General features: G+C 45.3%; 1 protein-coding gene across 2 annotated transcripts in view; it reads right to left on the bottom strand.

Annotated features, from left to right (window-relative positions):
* Nucleotides 1-893: 893 nt before the first annotated feature.
* The window catches only part of trabd2b (TraB domain containing 2B), a 58,402-nt gene continuing 42,645 nt past the window's right edge, over nt 894-16,650 (bottom strand). The window contains exons 5-7 of one of the 2 annotated variants that reach the window (XM_068591376.1): nt 4,165-4,261; nt 1,674-1,958; nt 894-1,573 (exon numbers count right to left, since the gene is read on the bottom strand). In XM_068591376.1, the coding sequence (XP_068447477.1) occupies nt 1,339-1,573; nt 1,674-1,958; nt 4,165-4,261 (617 nt within the window). In that variant the 3' untranslated portion in view covers nt 894-1,338. The remainder of the gene's footprint in view (nt 1,574-1,673; nt 1,959-4,164; nt 4,262-16,650) is intronic. The other variant, XM_068591377.1, reaches the window with a different exon arrangement.

Below are 16,650 nucleotides of genomic sequence, written 5' to 3'. Positions count from 1 at the left end.
AAGATGCAGGTAGCTGTTCATGTAGGAGCACAACATCACGGCCGTTTGTTGGTGGCTGACAGCGCCTTCTCAGTTGGCAGAAGCTTTTACTTCTCGTTATCGCTCCTCGACTTCCTTTTTTTCCAAAGGAAAAGAGCTGCGACCCGGTCTTTGACTTGACCTGCTGGTTTTCCCGCTGAGGCCTGACGGCTGTGCTTGCACGATGCATTACCCCGAGTGACACTTTGTCTCATGCGACTGTTCTACTTGGAGCGAAGTCTCAAGCCGAGTGGTGTTTTCCTGGTTTTCATCCAGCAGGGGGCAGAGTGAGACCACTTGTTGCACTCGTTTCCCCTTTCTGCACTCACTTCCAACTCCATCTGCTTTTAACTTGCAGGTTATGTGTTCAGTACGTCATTAATGGGAATGTACTGGATACACAAGTTATTTAACTCGCAGTCTAACATGTACTCTCATTTTTTTTAATGGCATCAATAAAAGCATATTCATGTTAAACAAAGCATGACACATTAAATTGTGTAATACACAACCTTAGAATGTACACACGTCTCTGAATTTAGTCTAATTTTTTTCCATTTCTGTCGAATACATGAAGAAATGAATGCCTTGATGCCACATACTTCATCCAAGGAGAGCTTACTACGGTTAATAATACATAATACAATAAATAGAAATATGACTTAATTATGCCTCCAACATTTAGTTATGGAGGTGCCGCCCAAAGAAATCATGAAACACTTAAAAGGTTTTCAAAGTTTATTTGTTTACATTTATCTTCAAAAAGCAAGAAAATATACTCTTTTCTTCCAGAAATAATAAATATACAATACTTATTTTTTTATGAACAAAATGCACAATTTACAAAAAACAGTGGCAACAGGGTGCTCCGTCTCCTACACAGTACAGATGGACTGTATGCATTCAACTCATTTATCACAGAGTTATAACTGGTATTAGTACCTCCTACGCTCATTATTAACATCTTACTTTTCTACACAGTATTACAGTTTTTATTCGGTAGAAAGTTCCACCACTCAAACTCATTACATCGTCTTCATTGTGCTCCGTGTTTGTTACTCTACCATAATACTGTCACGAGGCTTGAAGAACACAGTCCATTCGTTGCTTGTATCCCGTGCACATCTTGAGACTCGACAAGCTTGCGAAGACTCCGGCCGGCTGGAGCGGATCCCTCCCCCGCCGATGGAGGCGCCTCCTCTCCTCCGTCTCCTTCCTGCGATGCGTTGATGCTCACTCCTTGTTGATAACTGTCAACTGCTCTGGTTTGGAGGCGGCAGCGTCTGCAGTGTTTGCCTGTGAGAGGACGCCGTCCGGTGGTCAGGAGGTGAGCAGCATGTGTGTTAACAGCCAGGCTACGGTACAAGACAGCGTCAGCGTGAGGTGGACGGAGGCCGACCGGGCCGAGCCGGGGTCGGGCGGCGTGGAGGAAGCCGGACTGGGATGTCGCTCCACGGCAGACACGTCCGTCCGTCTGTGCTGCTCCTGGTGGGTCATCGGAGGCTCCACCGTCACGTAGCCGTTGATTATCCTCACACTCGGTGGTGGCGTCGTGCTGCGGGGAAGAGGGAACACGTAATCAGAGCGGTTCTGGCGGCCTTAAGCCGAAAGGCCCCCCCCCCACGCAAGTAAACCGATCCCAACGGGTCGCTCACCTGTCCCCGATGCGAACCCACAGGTCGCTGAAGAGCCGGGGCCTCCCGTGGCCGCGGTGGGCTTTGCGAGGCCGCTTGTGTCGTCCGAACTCCTCCAGCTGGCTCAAACTGTCGGGGAGCAGAATGTGAGGCGGCTCCTCGTCCGCGAGGCCGGGCGCGCCTTCATCGTAGTCCAGCTCCAGCTCCGTCTCGGGCGGACTGGTCAGCCAGCTGTCGGGGGACGACGTGCTGCTGTTGGTGTCCTCCGAGCCGGACCGCGCTAGAGGCTCTTTAGCCGGTTTGCTCCTGGAGCGGGTAAAAAAAAAAACAGAGGGAGAGGATATGGAGTCAGTTTATCCTATCCATTTTTAGCCATATGCAAAGGTATCACTGAAACCTGTGACTCATGGACGGAAAATAAGTAAACTATAACACTGTTCCTCTTTTTGAATGTTATCGTTTGTGGTTTCTGGCCGCCATTGCTTTCCTCTCAATATCTCTTCACCTCAATCAAGGACGTGGAGGCGTCGCTCAGTAAACGGCGTACTGAGAGGCAAGAAACATGAGAGGAAGTGACCGTACCGTTGCATTAAAAACTGACGTCTGCCCAAAACGGACCACCCAGAATTGCCGACCACTCCACATTTGCCATCCTCCTCTTTCTTCCACCCATTACTCATACTTTCTCCTCTCTTGTTCTTTAACTGTCAATATGGCTCACATGTGACTTTGTGTTTCAAAGCTAGAACATCAAAAAAGCCCTGATGCACACATCATCTAAGGGAGTTACACTGAAACGAGCCGTAGACATCCAAAAATACAAGGTTCCTTATGCTCGTGTCAAACGCTGATATTCCTAAATCATTCATCAAACATGATACGGATCCTGGGATGGGTCAGTATTTCTACAGCTCACTCATATTGGTCGAGTCCCTCCGGTCATCATGAATTTGATGGTCTGCACTTCTACAGACATATCCCCCCCCCTCTTGGTCAGGGTGATGATAGCTCCAGTCCTGCGGTCAAGCTACTGCGGAGCCAAACCCACCTCCAGCCCACTCTGTCTGTCAGTCATACAATAATACACTCTTTAAGACCGTCTGCCAGACGGGTCGTAACACTCCAGCTCTGAGGCGAACAGCTTTCCTAAACACCTCTCATTCAGCCATCTTGTGGTGTTTTCCCTTCGCCTGTCTTGTCACCTTCTATCAGGGAGCTAAACGTGTTTGAGCACACGTATGAGTGTGCGGTCGTGTGGTTGTGTGTGTGTGTGTGTGTGTGTGTGTGTGGGTGCGCAGCGTCCGCGAGTATGTCGTGACCACAGTAAGTCAGTCCACTTGTCAGCTTTGAAGCCAGAACCACTGGCTAAAGCCCACAACTCCGCAAACAGGGAGTGAGGGAGTGAAGGAGTGAGGGGAGGCTGCGTTCACGGACATGAAGTTTGCAAGGAGAAGTTAGTAAAAGCCTCAGCAGGAATGTTTGGATGGATGCATTTACTATTTTTTAAAGAAATGACCCAGGTCGTTTCCAATTTTGCCCTTTAATTCAAGTGGCTTTCGTTCCGTCTTCATCATGGGACCATAGATCAATCTCTTCGTGGGTGGCGTGCTGCTGTGCGCCAAGGAATGGGGCACACACACACACACACACACACACACGCACACGCACGCACACACACATCCACAGTTATTAGGAGGGGTTGTGGAAGGTTGTTGTGAAGTGCTGCAGCAGGACGCCAAGGCTCCGTGAGTTTTAAGTGCGTGTACAACCTTCCTTGGCACCGTGCGTCCCTCCACTCGCCCGGCATACACACGGGTAAGTGTGTGTTTGCGTTGACCGTGGTACCAGTGGCTGCTGAGAACAGGCAGAACCCCCGCTGGCAGCTCGCCTTTGGCAGAGGGGAAGAAGGTGAGGGAGTTGATGAAGTGCAGTATCAAAGGATTCCCGCAGAGCTTAGTTTTATTTCTTACAGAGCGCAATTTGGAGCGCATCGACGTTGCACTTCAATAAATCTACTGGGGTTAAATAGCTGGACTCTGGGGAGAATGAGACGGATGTTGCCTGGCTGAGTTGATGGATGTCCACATGCATCTGCTCGCCTGCCAAAAACTAAGAGTGCTCAAATGTTTTCGTACTCAGTCCATATTCACGTATACCGCCGGCGTGTGTGTGTGATGCCGGCGCATAGTCGCACCCTCTTTGCTTTTCCCGTTCATCATCTTTCTTTTTTTGGGGGGCGGGGGGGGGGTCTCCTGTGTAATCTGTGATTGATTGCCGGCGCAAAAACTGGCTCGTGATTGGATTGTGTTTCAATTATTTTGCCTCCAGAATAAAATTCGAACTTCGGCAGTGATGTCAAACAATCACTGTGGTTTGTCATCGAGGGACCCAAAGCAGTCATCCACTTCCCCTGTTTATTCAACAACAGATTTGTGTTTGCGTCTTTGTAACCACAGCACTTTAATCCAATGACACGCTCCGACGTCCGCTCCACTCCTCTCTGCACACTCACTCTGGGACGGGCTCTTGGTGATCAGAGGGCACGTGGACGATCTGGTAGCCCTCCTGCCTCAGGATGTCCAGCACACTGTGGTTCCCCAGGAAGTGACCTAACGGAAGACAAAAAGGCCCAACAGGGTCACGACAGATCCAAGACAAGCAAGACAGAGTTGAAGCAGGTTTTCAGACGAAATATAACCTGAGAAAAACAAACATTTTGAGGCTTTTAACAGCGACAGTGTCTTTACACACTGGACCCTCCCCCACTAAAGGAGATGCTCATTCATCCGAGGTGTCGGGATTCTTATATACTCATGATATACGGTGGCAGTTCCACCCCCGTCTGAAGTAAGAAACCAGATTGTGGCGGATCTGTGAGATATCAGGGACTGTTCAAATCTTCTGGAGCCACTTGTTGCTCGGTAATGACCCCATATTGTCAGCACTCAACCTCCCGCCCCGTCTCCACCCCTCTTTTCTTCACCTTGTGTATGATTCCTTCGACCCGGACATCAAACATGATTGGACTCCTGCCCCACACTGATAAAAGCTGCTTTAAAAAAAAAAAAAAAAAGTCTCCCGTAAGCCTGCGTGTCACTCAACCTGGCAATAAGCTGCAATGTAGCCTGACATCACCCCACGACACACACACACACACACACACACACACACACACACACACACCCTAACAGAGGAATTCGCATCCAAAAATGTTGCAAACGCGCAGGAATTCACACACTCGCACACCTCCGCTCTCTGCCGCAGCTTATTAACAACACGTTGACAATATTCAAGCCTCTCGCTGGCTTTTTGTCAGGGCCTTCTGCTCCCACTCAGCTCCTCGCCCCGCTGCCAATTTTTATCATTATGATGTTCCTGATCATTCCTGAGAGTCGGAGAAAGAGGCACGCGGTGTTACACTTTCTTGGCAGCCGAGTTCAAAGGCAGCGCTCTGATAGGCTGCGGAGGGAGCGGAGGCTTCGAACAACAGAGTGTCGGTGAGATCAGATGGATTACACGGAGGGAGAGTGTGAGTTGTTGTCTGGGTAAAAGGTGGGAGCATGTATTTTTATTTGTGTGTGTGTTCTTGTTTCGCTATACATCTGCGGACCAAATATCCTCGCAGTTGCAGTTTGAGGACGCATTTCTCACCGTAGGACGGTTGGAAGTGATCTTGTGGAGGCAATAAAACGCACGGACAGAAAATAGAGTTCAAATTCCACCTCTTTCATAACCACAACATGAAGACGTGTTGTCGCTCAGCATAATCTGGTGCACGCATTCACGTTAGCCTCGGGATGAATTGTAATAGCTTTGGCCATCCCTTAAAGAGATAGTGTGTTCTTTTTGAGGTGTTGTATGAGGTACTTATAGTCAGCGTATACCTACCTACCTTCACTAGATGCAGTCAGCATGCCCTCGGTTCAGAAGTAGGCAGGAGGACCAACAAGAGCAATGCAATGCACGGCTGTCGACGGCGGCCGCAGTAAAGGTATTTGAGCACAAAATTTGCGCTATATTTAGATTATATTTACGGCTGTATACTTTGCCACCAGACAGCCCTTTCCAACAGGGAGCTAAGGCCTCCATTCATGTTGGTGTTTTTAAGGGGTTGTTTCAGATTCACCAAAGTCGCACAATTACACGGAGAAACAACCGATTGAGGCACCGGTGGATCAGAAATTTCTGTAAAATCCAGTCAATAGAGCTTTGAAGACAACATCGACGGATTTCAGTGCTTCAGTTCGCCGTCTGAAAGGGAAGTCTAAGGTAAAGTGCTGTCAGGGTAGCGTACACTTGAACTGATTTAGATTATGTTTATTATATAGGGATTTATTTAGGTGTACTCTAGGGTTGACTTGTGTCATACCAGAACAAATACAGTAAGTAGTTGCCTATAATACTACAGTTAAAACCTAATCATATATGGAAAAAGCCTATGACACAAAATACATCAATTACTACCAATTCTTCTCCTCTCCTCTCTTGCATTCTTCTCTCTTCCCTTTCATCCCTTTCTCCTAAAAAGAGTCAGTGACCGCATGCTGACAGATTCAACCACCCTCATATCTGTGTCAAGCAGCTATTTCATTAATTTCTGCCGGCCGGGTGCAGAGAAGAACACCTCCTGTGTGTTCAGCCGGGTGTGGGGTCAAGCGGACTGTTTGATGTGCGGACTTGATTTCCTCCGCTGCCACGCAGGCAGAGCAGCGTGTTGGTGTTTGTTTATTTGTATGAAGAAATTCAAGATATTTTTTTCTCCTTCACGGCGAGTCGACCACATGTTTTTCATTTCTGAGACACACCTGCTATAAATCTGACATTCTTTCAGCACTGGATCTGCCGAGTATCCCTGTCAGTAAACCCCCGTTCAGGATGCTGTAAACATGCAACCACTTCTTAAACAACAACATGCTGCATCCAAACAAACATGGCAGCAATGCAAACACATATGTCTGCAAGACACGAATAAACCACAGCTACAAACATACACCTATGCACAAACACACGCACACACACACACACACACAAACTGTCCTAATCAAGGTGAAAACCACCATGTGTAACGTTTCGGTAACCGAATGTTTGAACCTAAAGTGAAGGATTGCTCGGTTCCCCGTGAGTTGGCACAATTTGTCAAAGTAACATAAATGTTTTTTATGACTTCCTGATAAAAAAAAAAAAGTTTATTCACAAGCTCTTCATCTGACAACGGTGGCATGTATTTGTTTGTTGCTGTGTGTTTTTGTGGTTTGTGTGTGTGTGTGTGTGTGTGTGTGTGTGTGTGTGTGTGCGTGTGTGTGTGTGTGTGTGTGTGTGTGTACATAATCCAGACAGTAAACAGTGTAGTGCTTCTGAAAGAAAGAGCCGGCCCAACAAACAGCCCCATTAGCACAGAGGTCACGAGAGGTCAGATGACTCCTAAATGCTCCCCTGCTAAATGTTGCACTGTATACACTCCAAAACATACAGCTGCTGTGTGTGTGTGCGTGAAAGTTAAAGTAATAAGGCCTGACATTTTGTACACAAATAACTGTCTCTTGATTTTCTCTTGTTCGGTGATGAAGACGCATGTCAAAGTCTTCCATGTGGAGGAAGCATTTGTAGTTCACAACAAGGTCTGTCAATTAGCTCGAGCCACCAGATCATGATTTCTGATCAATAGCACTGCAGGCAAGAGGAAAATGTGTACTTTGTGATTTGGTGGTGAATTGTACCACCAGCAATAGTTTTTCCAAAGTAGGTAAACGTAACAATATGAGTCATCATTTTCTGCTCATAGACTTTAATTGAACATTGACCACATGACTTTAAGGCCTCTGTAACTTCTCTAACAATGAGAAGGCAAAACATTATTCCAAAGACATAATACTTATTTGTCCCTCATGTTGTTGTGTCATCACCATGAGCACATTGTGTTGATGTTTTGCAGAAGTTCCTCTATTTCCATGATTAAGATTTTCTTTTTATGGTTTTGTTGTTAAGGTTAGGTTTTTGGTTAAATATTGACAAAGTCAAAAGTGACTTAAAGCACGAGACAAGACGTGTTTACCTCACTTCCTCACGTTTAATGGGAACCACAATTTCCCCCCAAACCTTAATCAAAGAGAGTTTGTTAGTAAACCTCACCACATGCTGGACGTGGAAGGCTCTGATTACAATGTGTATGTCGGGACATCAACAGCCCACTTAAACATCATGCAACCAGTGAAACAGCAAGACAGCCTTTAGCTTCTGTACTGTGAGCATTCCCCGCTGAAAAACCTTTACATTAAACACTGCATATCATGTTTAATAGGTTCACTATGGGACCAGCTATATGGTCTAAACGTGTTAGAAATGTACAATGTCATCTTGACTTTTAAAGTACTGTACTGATTTTTATTAATGAGTTATTAACTTTATTAATTTCCCGTGTGAACGTTATACTTATACTGTGCTTATTTCTAGGTTCATTCTTGTGTTTTGGGTTTCTACTAGAACATGTTTACATGATGTAATCATTTTTTTTCCAAACATCCAGTTTCTGCACATTTTAATGGGATCGCGTTGCCTCACAGCCGAACGGAAACGCTGCCTGCTGGTTGAAATGCACAGTTTCGGCTGTGTGTGTTTCTTTATGGAATAGGTGTGTTGATACTTTTTACATCACTTAGACCTGCTTCAGAATAATAAAATAAAGACAATCATACTTTCCACAACTCTGGATCTGTAATATTTCAGTTCGGTTGATTTCTAATTTATTTTTGAACACAAAGGAACTGTGTTTAGTTTGTTTAGTTAAGTTTGTGTCTTGGCTGTGTCTGAAATTCCATACAAACATGCACAGAACTGTGTGCATTGTTATGTGTGCATTCAATGTTGAAAAAGTTATACACAGCCATCTTTGGGCGGGGGGGGCGAGGGTGGTGGTGGGGTGGAGTGGGCGGGGGGCTGCAACCGTTTGTAACTGCAACACTGTCATCAGTGGGCCACACGCTCAATCACCATTTCACTACTCACTTCTGCAAATTATTGAAATGAAAATCTTTGAGATTGGCACTTATGTATTCTTTGCAATTGGGAGCAGGCTTCAGTCATTATCGGCATCTGCTTCACAGTGTTTCATCTGCAGAAAGCTGCACGGTTTAATTCAAGACATGTAGCGACGTAACTTGCGGTAAAGTGGCTTTAAACCACTTACAACCACTTACCCCATATCACCCGACCCTCCGGCCTTTCTCACCGCGCCGCTGTCATCACTATCAATAAACAAGATGTGCCTTAAATATGTCCGCTGCTAAAAAAGAAGAAGATTCGGGAGCAACTGCGACTTCTTGCAGTGTGTGTTCGTACCTTCCAGGGTGTTCCCCCTCCTGAAAGCAGAGTTAATGACCCAGTTACTCCTCTGTTTAATAACCTCTGATTTCCACCCACAGTAGTGACTGAATACTTCTCCCTCCCCATCTGTCTGTGTTTACTGTCGCCGCCTCTCGTCTCAGGTCATCCGTCTGGCTTTTCAGACTCAATCATGTCGTTTTAAGTCATTCGTGCACGTCCGCTTGTCACTGCGGCTCCGTCTTCCAGCCACTATTTGTTTATCCGTCAGTTTTTCCTCTCGCCGTGTCAGTTTGTGTATGAATGCAGAAGTGTTTGTTGCAAAAAAGGAGGCGTTGAAGCATGTCTCTCTGGTTGCCAGCTGGGCTCAACTTCAACACCAGCCTGGTCCGGCACTCCTTCTATCGCTCCAGCCTCCCTGTTTGTTCCCTCTCTCCATCACAGACATAGTCATACCATGCCTCCTTTTATGTCTGTGCAACTTTCTACATCCCTAGTGCGACCTCCAAAGTGCAAAGACAAGTGTAATGGAAACAGGGAGCGTTGGGGATTGGTCAAAAAGAAAATACACAGGAAGAGAATTATGTTTTAGTTTTTTTTTCAGTTCAGCGCAAACAAATGTTTGCAATTACACTGTGTAAACAATGGATCAACTGATGCACGCTTGCGGTTTAAAAACATCCCACATGGCTTGCAAACAGACCACCTCATATGAAAATTGCAATCAGAGCATAAGCAGTCAGAAAACACGTGGGCGGAGAGTTTATTGATGGACCGAGTGTATAACAGGAGGAAGGATGCCGAAAAGATAGATAGATATGGAGAATAGCTTGAGGGAGTGAGTGGAGGTGGAGGATAAATGTAGAGGGATCGCATTGACGTACATCCTCCACCAGCCAGAGTGCATGCTGGGTGCTGTTGCCACATTATGGACCAAACAAACACAAGCTGTTGCCTTCCAGCCATTTAAACTGAGGGAAGAGAGAACCCCGGTAAACAGAGGAAAAACGCTCTCCACTTTATAGTGGACACCGGGTGTGTCCCTCTTGAGATTTGTGAGGAAATGTGTTCCAGTGTGTGTGTTTGTGTCAATTTAAAAGAAGAAGTACCATGTAAGGTGTTGGACCGCCGTGAGTCTCACGAGGATCACCAGTCTTTCGTAGAGTATCCTCTCATTTGGTGTTGCGATGGTGGCGGTGGTGAAAGCCGCCTACTCGCTCAGTCCGAAATCTCCGCCCCCAAACAGTGACTGTCCAATCATTGCTTAGTAACTTCGTACGGCTACTGCATCGGGACAGGGGAGCCAGGAAGAGTTTAAAGTTTCTATCTCTAAAATATTGACAGTTTAGTATGTTTCCTCCGTCTTCATCATCATCATCATCATGGATCATACGTAAAATGAGGCTTTCTGTGTGGTTGATTAATCACTCATTTACTTTAATAAAGATATTGGCATGCTTGATATTGTTTGCCATTACCACCAGCATGTGGAGTCACACTTTTACTGAGAACACAGTCGTGCGTTGTTCTCGTTTTAAAACAACTCAGCTGGAGATGGAATTCTCAACCAACTCTGAAGTTAGCATTAGCCGACGCTAGCTCGCTACAGCTGATGAAATGTGCCACGGACAGTTGTCATTTTCAACGAAATCCATGGCTGTTGTTGGTTTGTTCATCAAAGAAGCGCCGTTTAAAAAAAAAATACTGCAAATGTTTAAGTGGTAAATTGGCCACAGTTGTAATCGTAATATGTGCCATAAAAGAACAAAGAGCTAAGCTTTGTTGAAGGTCATTTGGGTTGAGATCCGGTGGTGAGGTCATTTTCATACTCATCAAATCCTGCGGCTCCTCGTGCCTGGTATGGAAGCGTCCACATTTGTTTCAATTCCTTGGATTTATTCAGGTTTTATTTTATGTTCTAACCTGTTAATCTGCCCACTGTTGTTGTTGTTGTTGTCTACCTGAAGTATTGGATGCTGCTGAATAGAGTAAGACTCTCTCCGTCTTATCCTGCGTAGCACTTTCACTCTTTCCCTTGAACAACATATGACTAATGCAACAAAGATTTTAATAGGCCTAGCATCCCCACGCCTCGCTGTGCATTTCCAGATTTACAGTACCAGGATCCCTCTATAAATCACACAGCAGCCTTTGGATTAACAGTGCGGAGCCGGAGAAACAACGACCCACAGCACTGCAGAAATACTTGAACCATTGCCTTGAAAATTAAGCACTGCTTTCACTTGATGTGAAAATCTAACAATTCAGGATGTTAAATTCTATCTCTTCAATCGTAGGTTTGTAGCGGTGGAATGATCCTCCCCCCTCTCCATCCTCCCACATCTCTCCCTCATTCCTCATCTCCATAATGACTTCATTTCCATGCATGCGGCCGGACGTCTGTCTCCCTGCACCCCGCTGAGGTGTCACGAGAGACGGCTGTTCATGTGGAGGTTTCCATCCAAGTGCTGGTTCTGGTTCTGGTCAACTACGGCGATCAAGAGAGCTGGAGCGGGATCAGATCCAGAGGCCGACGGCTGCATGCGGCGGGCCTGACTCCGGTCCATGTCGGAGAGGCGCTCAGCGGTTCAGTGTTCGAGGCTTTAAAGTGACATCCCACATGCTAAATGTTTAGACTGCAAGTTTGCCGTAGCAGTTTTGCAAAGCACACACACATATATAAAAAAAGGGACCGTGTCCATGTTGTGGTCGGTAGAGACAAAAAGTTGGTGAAGCGAGGGAAAAACAGAAGGGGGGCAAACAGGGAAAGTGGAGCAGGAATACAAAAGGAGAAATAAAATAGAGGAAGAAAAGAGCTGAGCTGAGTGGAGCGAACAAAATTTTGGAAAAATTGCTCTGTTTCTTTTTGTTCCTGTCAGCTGCTTGTTCCCCTGCTTAGACAAGAGGAGTATAGGGAGCAGCTGGTCAATAGTGGACACACATAAGCGTGCACACGCACGCACTCACACAGAAGACGTGGAGTCCTTACAGAGCTCTGTCTGGCGGCCTTTATCTTTCTCATCTCATTCTTGCACCGTCGGTTCATTTCCTCTCCTCCACCCTTCAGTTGAAGTTACAGATGAAAAGGAGACGCATTGAGCTTTCATGTGAGCGTGTAGACAATAGTCACATATTCACTTTCTTTACCAAATACAAATGCTTCCACGCACGTCATCCTGTTTATGTGCGCATGTGTCGATGACGTGGTGTGTGTGTGTGTGTGTGTGTGTGTGTGTGTGTGTGTGTGTGTGTGTATATGTGTGTGTGTGTTGCTGGCATACATTACCCGGAGATGCTGCCCAGCAGGCATGAGCTCAGAGATAAAAAAGTAAGTGCACGTAGGCATGCGACTGTGTACGTAGCTGTGTGTGTGTGTGTGTGTGTGTGTGTGTGTGCGCATGTGCGTGTGTGTCCGTGTCGGTGCTGGCATAAACAATGTTCCACATCGGTTGTTTCTCAGAACCACAGGCCGGCTGGTTTTCATTCTTACCATTTAATCAGGGTCTGATTTACACCTGGGACACCAGGTGAATGCAATTAACTTCCAAATTGGTTCACCAGCAGTGCCATAGGTCCCGAGAAGTGAACCTCTGTGTTGTTGGATTCTTCAATCGACACAGTTTTTCGCTGTGTGCATTTAGGGGCAATGTTAATGCTCAGAAAGATCAAAGCAAGCCAGACTGAGGCATCCATGTGTTTATTAAATGTAGCATGAAGCTTGTTGGCTTTAAAAAAGGATATGAGATGTTCGTTCAGTTGCTAATGAAGTGTGTAATCTTGAACAAACTAATGAGCTGTGAGGATTTCATTAAAGGCTGGAATTAGAGGCAGCGGAGCTAAAAGTTACCAGAAGATGTTTTTAACTCACCTCGTTAGAGCTAACTCTGTTGCCACAATAGTTATACGGTATGTGTGCTTTCCTCTGCTTTCAATATTTTCCAAATATTTGTGTTATGTTTCTTTGTACAACATTTAATTAAACTATTGTTAAATGTTATTTCTTTCCCAAAAAACACGAGAGGGCCTGCAAATTAAATAACAAACAGTAAAGTATGTGCAAAATTTAACGAGGTACAGTACACATTTGCATACTAGCCGCACTGCAGAAGCCAGAAAAGAAGAAAATATAGAGAATATTTGTATGTTTTCATCTTGGTGACTCTCAGAATTTAGCATTCTCCTTTTTGTATGAAACAGACCATCCATAAATGATTACACAAATAAAATGTGAGTTCTTAGATATAAATGGTACTTATGAAACAGTTTTTATAACTTTAGGTGAGAAGCAGGTTGTACTACTGGGAGGGACATGTTCACAGTAGTGGACAGAAGTAGCCCTGTATTGGACCAAAGCACTACACACACTGTGACACACATACACCATCATCCTGCTGCTAAAAACCCTGGCCTTTAGGCCAAATCCCATTCCATTTCAAAATAAATGAAAATGTATGCCCCAACCAAACTGTCAGAAGAAAAGCACTAATATTATCCCTGCATCTCTATCCGTCTTCTGCGCTGAGCAGAAGACGCACATATATCGCATCTCCGTCACTTCATAAAATGTCTCTGCGCCATGCAGTGGACGAGACAAAGTGAAGCAGGCGAGACAGCAGCGAGGTGTGGCGTCAGTTTCATGAAGACGAGACAGCAGCAGCGGAAAAGGAACAGAAAGATAGCAGCTTAAGACAAACTGGCAGGGAGGCAGGTGGAAAGATGGAACTCGAGTCGGCAGCAGACAGTCGATGGAAAACAAATGGTTGAGAAACGCAGATATGCACACACGTAGGAAGAGCCACAGAGACAAAGTGACATGCACGCCAAGCAGGCTCTCTCCCTCAGTCATCACTTCAACACCACAGCACCACAAGCGACAGCGAAACACATGGGCCCCCTCTGTCTGCACAATGGGCTATTATGGGCCCGTACAACAACTTTCAGAACCAGAGCGGCTCAGACTTCAAAACACACAAGGCTACATGTGTATTTTTTGACAGTAACTACTCTTTTTGGTGATAGAAATCGTTGAAGATCATATGACATTGTGTTGTAAACATGACACAGACACACGTGTGAGTGTGTGTGTGTGTGTGTGTGTGTGTGTGTGTGTGTGTATGTGTGTGTGAAGCGGTGTCTAAGCTGTGGCATCGTCAGGAAATTCCATGGGATGTTTTCAATAAGCCGGGCAGCGGCAGCCAAGGAACTGGCAAATGAAAACCTGCTGAAGCACACCACAGAGCTCCAACAACACACTGCCCTTCCACTCTTCAGCAATGATATATCTGTGTGTTCTGTGTTCGTGTATGAAAATGACAGTGTATGTTTGTTGTTTGCCCGTGATTGAGAATGCATATTTTACTGAGGGAGTGATGGAAAAAATAATCACATTGAGGCTTGTATCTGTTTACAATAGCAACAAAACACGTGTTTAATGTGTGTACAGCGTGTCTGGAGGCATGTTTTCCCCTCACTGCTATCATCTGGTGCTGCTGTGTCATTCTGTCCAGAGGGAAACAGTGATACGTTCACTTGGCCTCACCAAGGACACTAACGTCATGCCATGGTGGGTGAATTTGCTTGGTCCACATTATATAATACTGATAGTGACCACAGTGGTGTTAAGGGAAAGGATGAGAGGCTGTGAGGGGACAGACAGCTTGCCTTTTTCCACCCATTTGGATCCTATCCAAATCTTACTGGCTGCCAGTTTACTGGATCCAAGCTTACTCGCTGCCAGTTTACTGGATCCAAGCTTACTGGCTGCCATCTTACTGGATTCTCATATACTGGCTGCCAGTTTACTAGATCCTAGTTTACTGGATCCTAGCTTACTGGCTCCTAGCTTACTGGTTCTTAATATACTGGCTGCTAGCTTACTTGATCCTAGCTTACTGGCTGCTAGCTTACTGGTTCTTAGAATACTGGCAGCAAGCTTCCTGGATCCTATATCCCCCTTGTACCGAAAGCTCCTAAAGTTAATTTATCTGGCAGTAAGTTGTACCGGAAACAAACTCCTTTTGTTTCGACAAATATTCAGTGCAACAAACAGAAACATATTGTTGCTAAGTATTATAGAAAATTAGGTCACGAGACCTTCCCGATCACATCATCTCTTTTTTTCGACCATGATGAAGGCGTGACTTGCCTTACTATGCTTCTGCTCGGCTTACCTCGATATGCATAACCTAAACTTGACTAATCCCACCACCCCTATAACAACTTCAAAATGGCAGTGGTCACAAGTAGGAAAAAATGATTGAGAAAGTCTGCATAATAATTACTAACTCCTGCTAAATCTTTGAGCTCGATTTTGTGTGCCTCTGGTTCGTTGCTTGGCTACTAGAGCACAGTGGTTTTATCTGAACAATTTATTGTGTATTAACACTATAAAACCAAATTGACGAGGCTAAATTGCTGCCTAGAGCTGCAAGATTAGGTGACAAGGTTCATGACTGCAAGCAACATTTTTAACATGTACCGGTAGTCATTTGATACAATGGCACAAAAAAATACTGACGTGTGGAGTTTTACTGATGTATCATAGACTTGTGGTAATGTTCTCTCACTGCATAAGAATGAACTATTCCAACTATATTCCGCATTAGTGTCTGAAATATGACTGTAACACGTGAGACCACGAGACTCAAGTTGACTGAGTTGTTTCTGTGGACCATCGATATAAAATGTTGGCCCAACAGCGCCAGTGAAAGAGTAATGCTGCTCAGTTAGTCTCCTCTATACTGCCTGAGGTAATTAAGTTATGTCTGCTGGAAAATGCCGTCTGTAATTTGCATTAATAACCTGTTGCTGAAAGTGAAGAAAATAAAGAATGTCTGTTACAACATATGTGTGCAAGATGGAGGAAAAAGAGAAAGAAAGTGCTTTCGCAAGTACAAAAGCATACATTTTGCACATAAAAGTACTTATTCTGCAGGAAGGTGTAGGTGTACCGCGAGAGGAAAGGGGGAGGCTGGGAAGTGAGGTGCTGAGCTGAGCAGAGATGGATTTCCTGCCTGAACCACTTTATACACACGTCGTAACGTTTAATTACCCTGTGAAAAAACTCTTGGACGGACTTCGACATCGGTAACTCTAGACGGCCTTGACCTGAGCGCTGCCCCGGCTCTTTCCCGACAGCCCTGTTTTCCTTCTGCTCTCTGGACACGGTTCAGGCTGGAAGTGAGAGGTCCAGGGGAAAGGCAGCGAGAGGGGCCATTAATATTTATCTGTCATATAGCAGAAATGTAACCTGATGAACACAAAAACTTGACACAGACATAAATAGACACAATTATAGTTACGGAGGGATCAGAAGTTATGACTATTCTATTTTATACTCCCCAAGAATCAGCCATGTACTATGAGCCCGCTGCCTGCAGTTACACACGTCATGTTAATGTGATTCTTTTGAGATCTGACCATAAAGATTGGATTTTATGTGTTCACATTAATGTACGCCCACATTTGGCCTGAAAATGGCAGTTATACGTCTCCCCAGGCTGTATTTATGAAAAAAATATGTCTGGTCAATCTTAACCCCCACATCTCCGATCCTCTCTGATTGTTATCAGACTGTAAGCAGAACTCCTTTCACTAAGCGAGCCTGAACACTTCCAGAAACGTCTTCTTAAAATCTTGAAAAGCGCAGTCACATTTTTGGGAGGCCGAGCCGTCACTTGAT

Source organism: Clinocottus analis, unplaced genomic scaffold (assembly GCF_023055335.1).
Source record: "Clinocottus analis isolate CAN_PGR_092001 unplaced genomic scaffold, fCliAna1.0.p SCAF_25, whole genome shotgun sequence".
Lineage (NCBI taxonomy): Eukaryota > Metazoa > Chordata > Actinopteri > Perciformes > Cottidae > Clinocottus > Clinocottus analis.
This window is presented reverse-complemented; position numbering and strand designations above follow the sequence as displayed.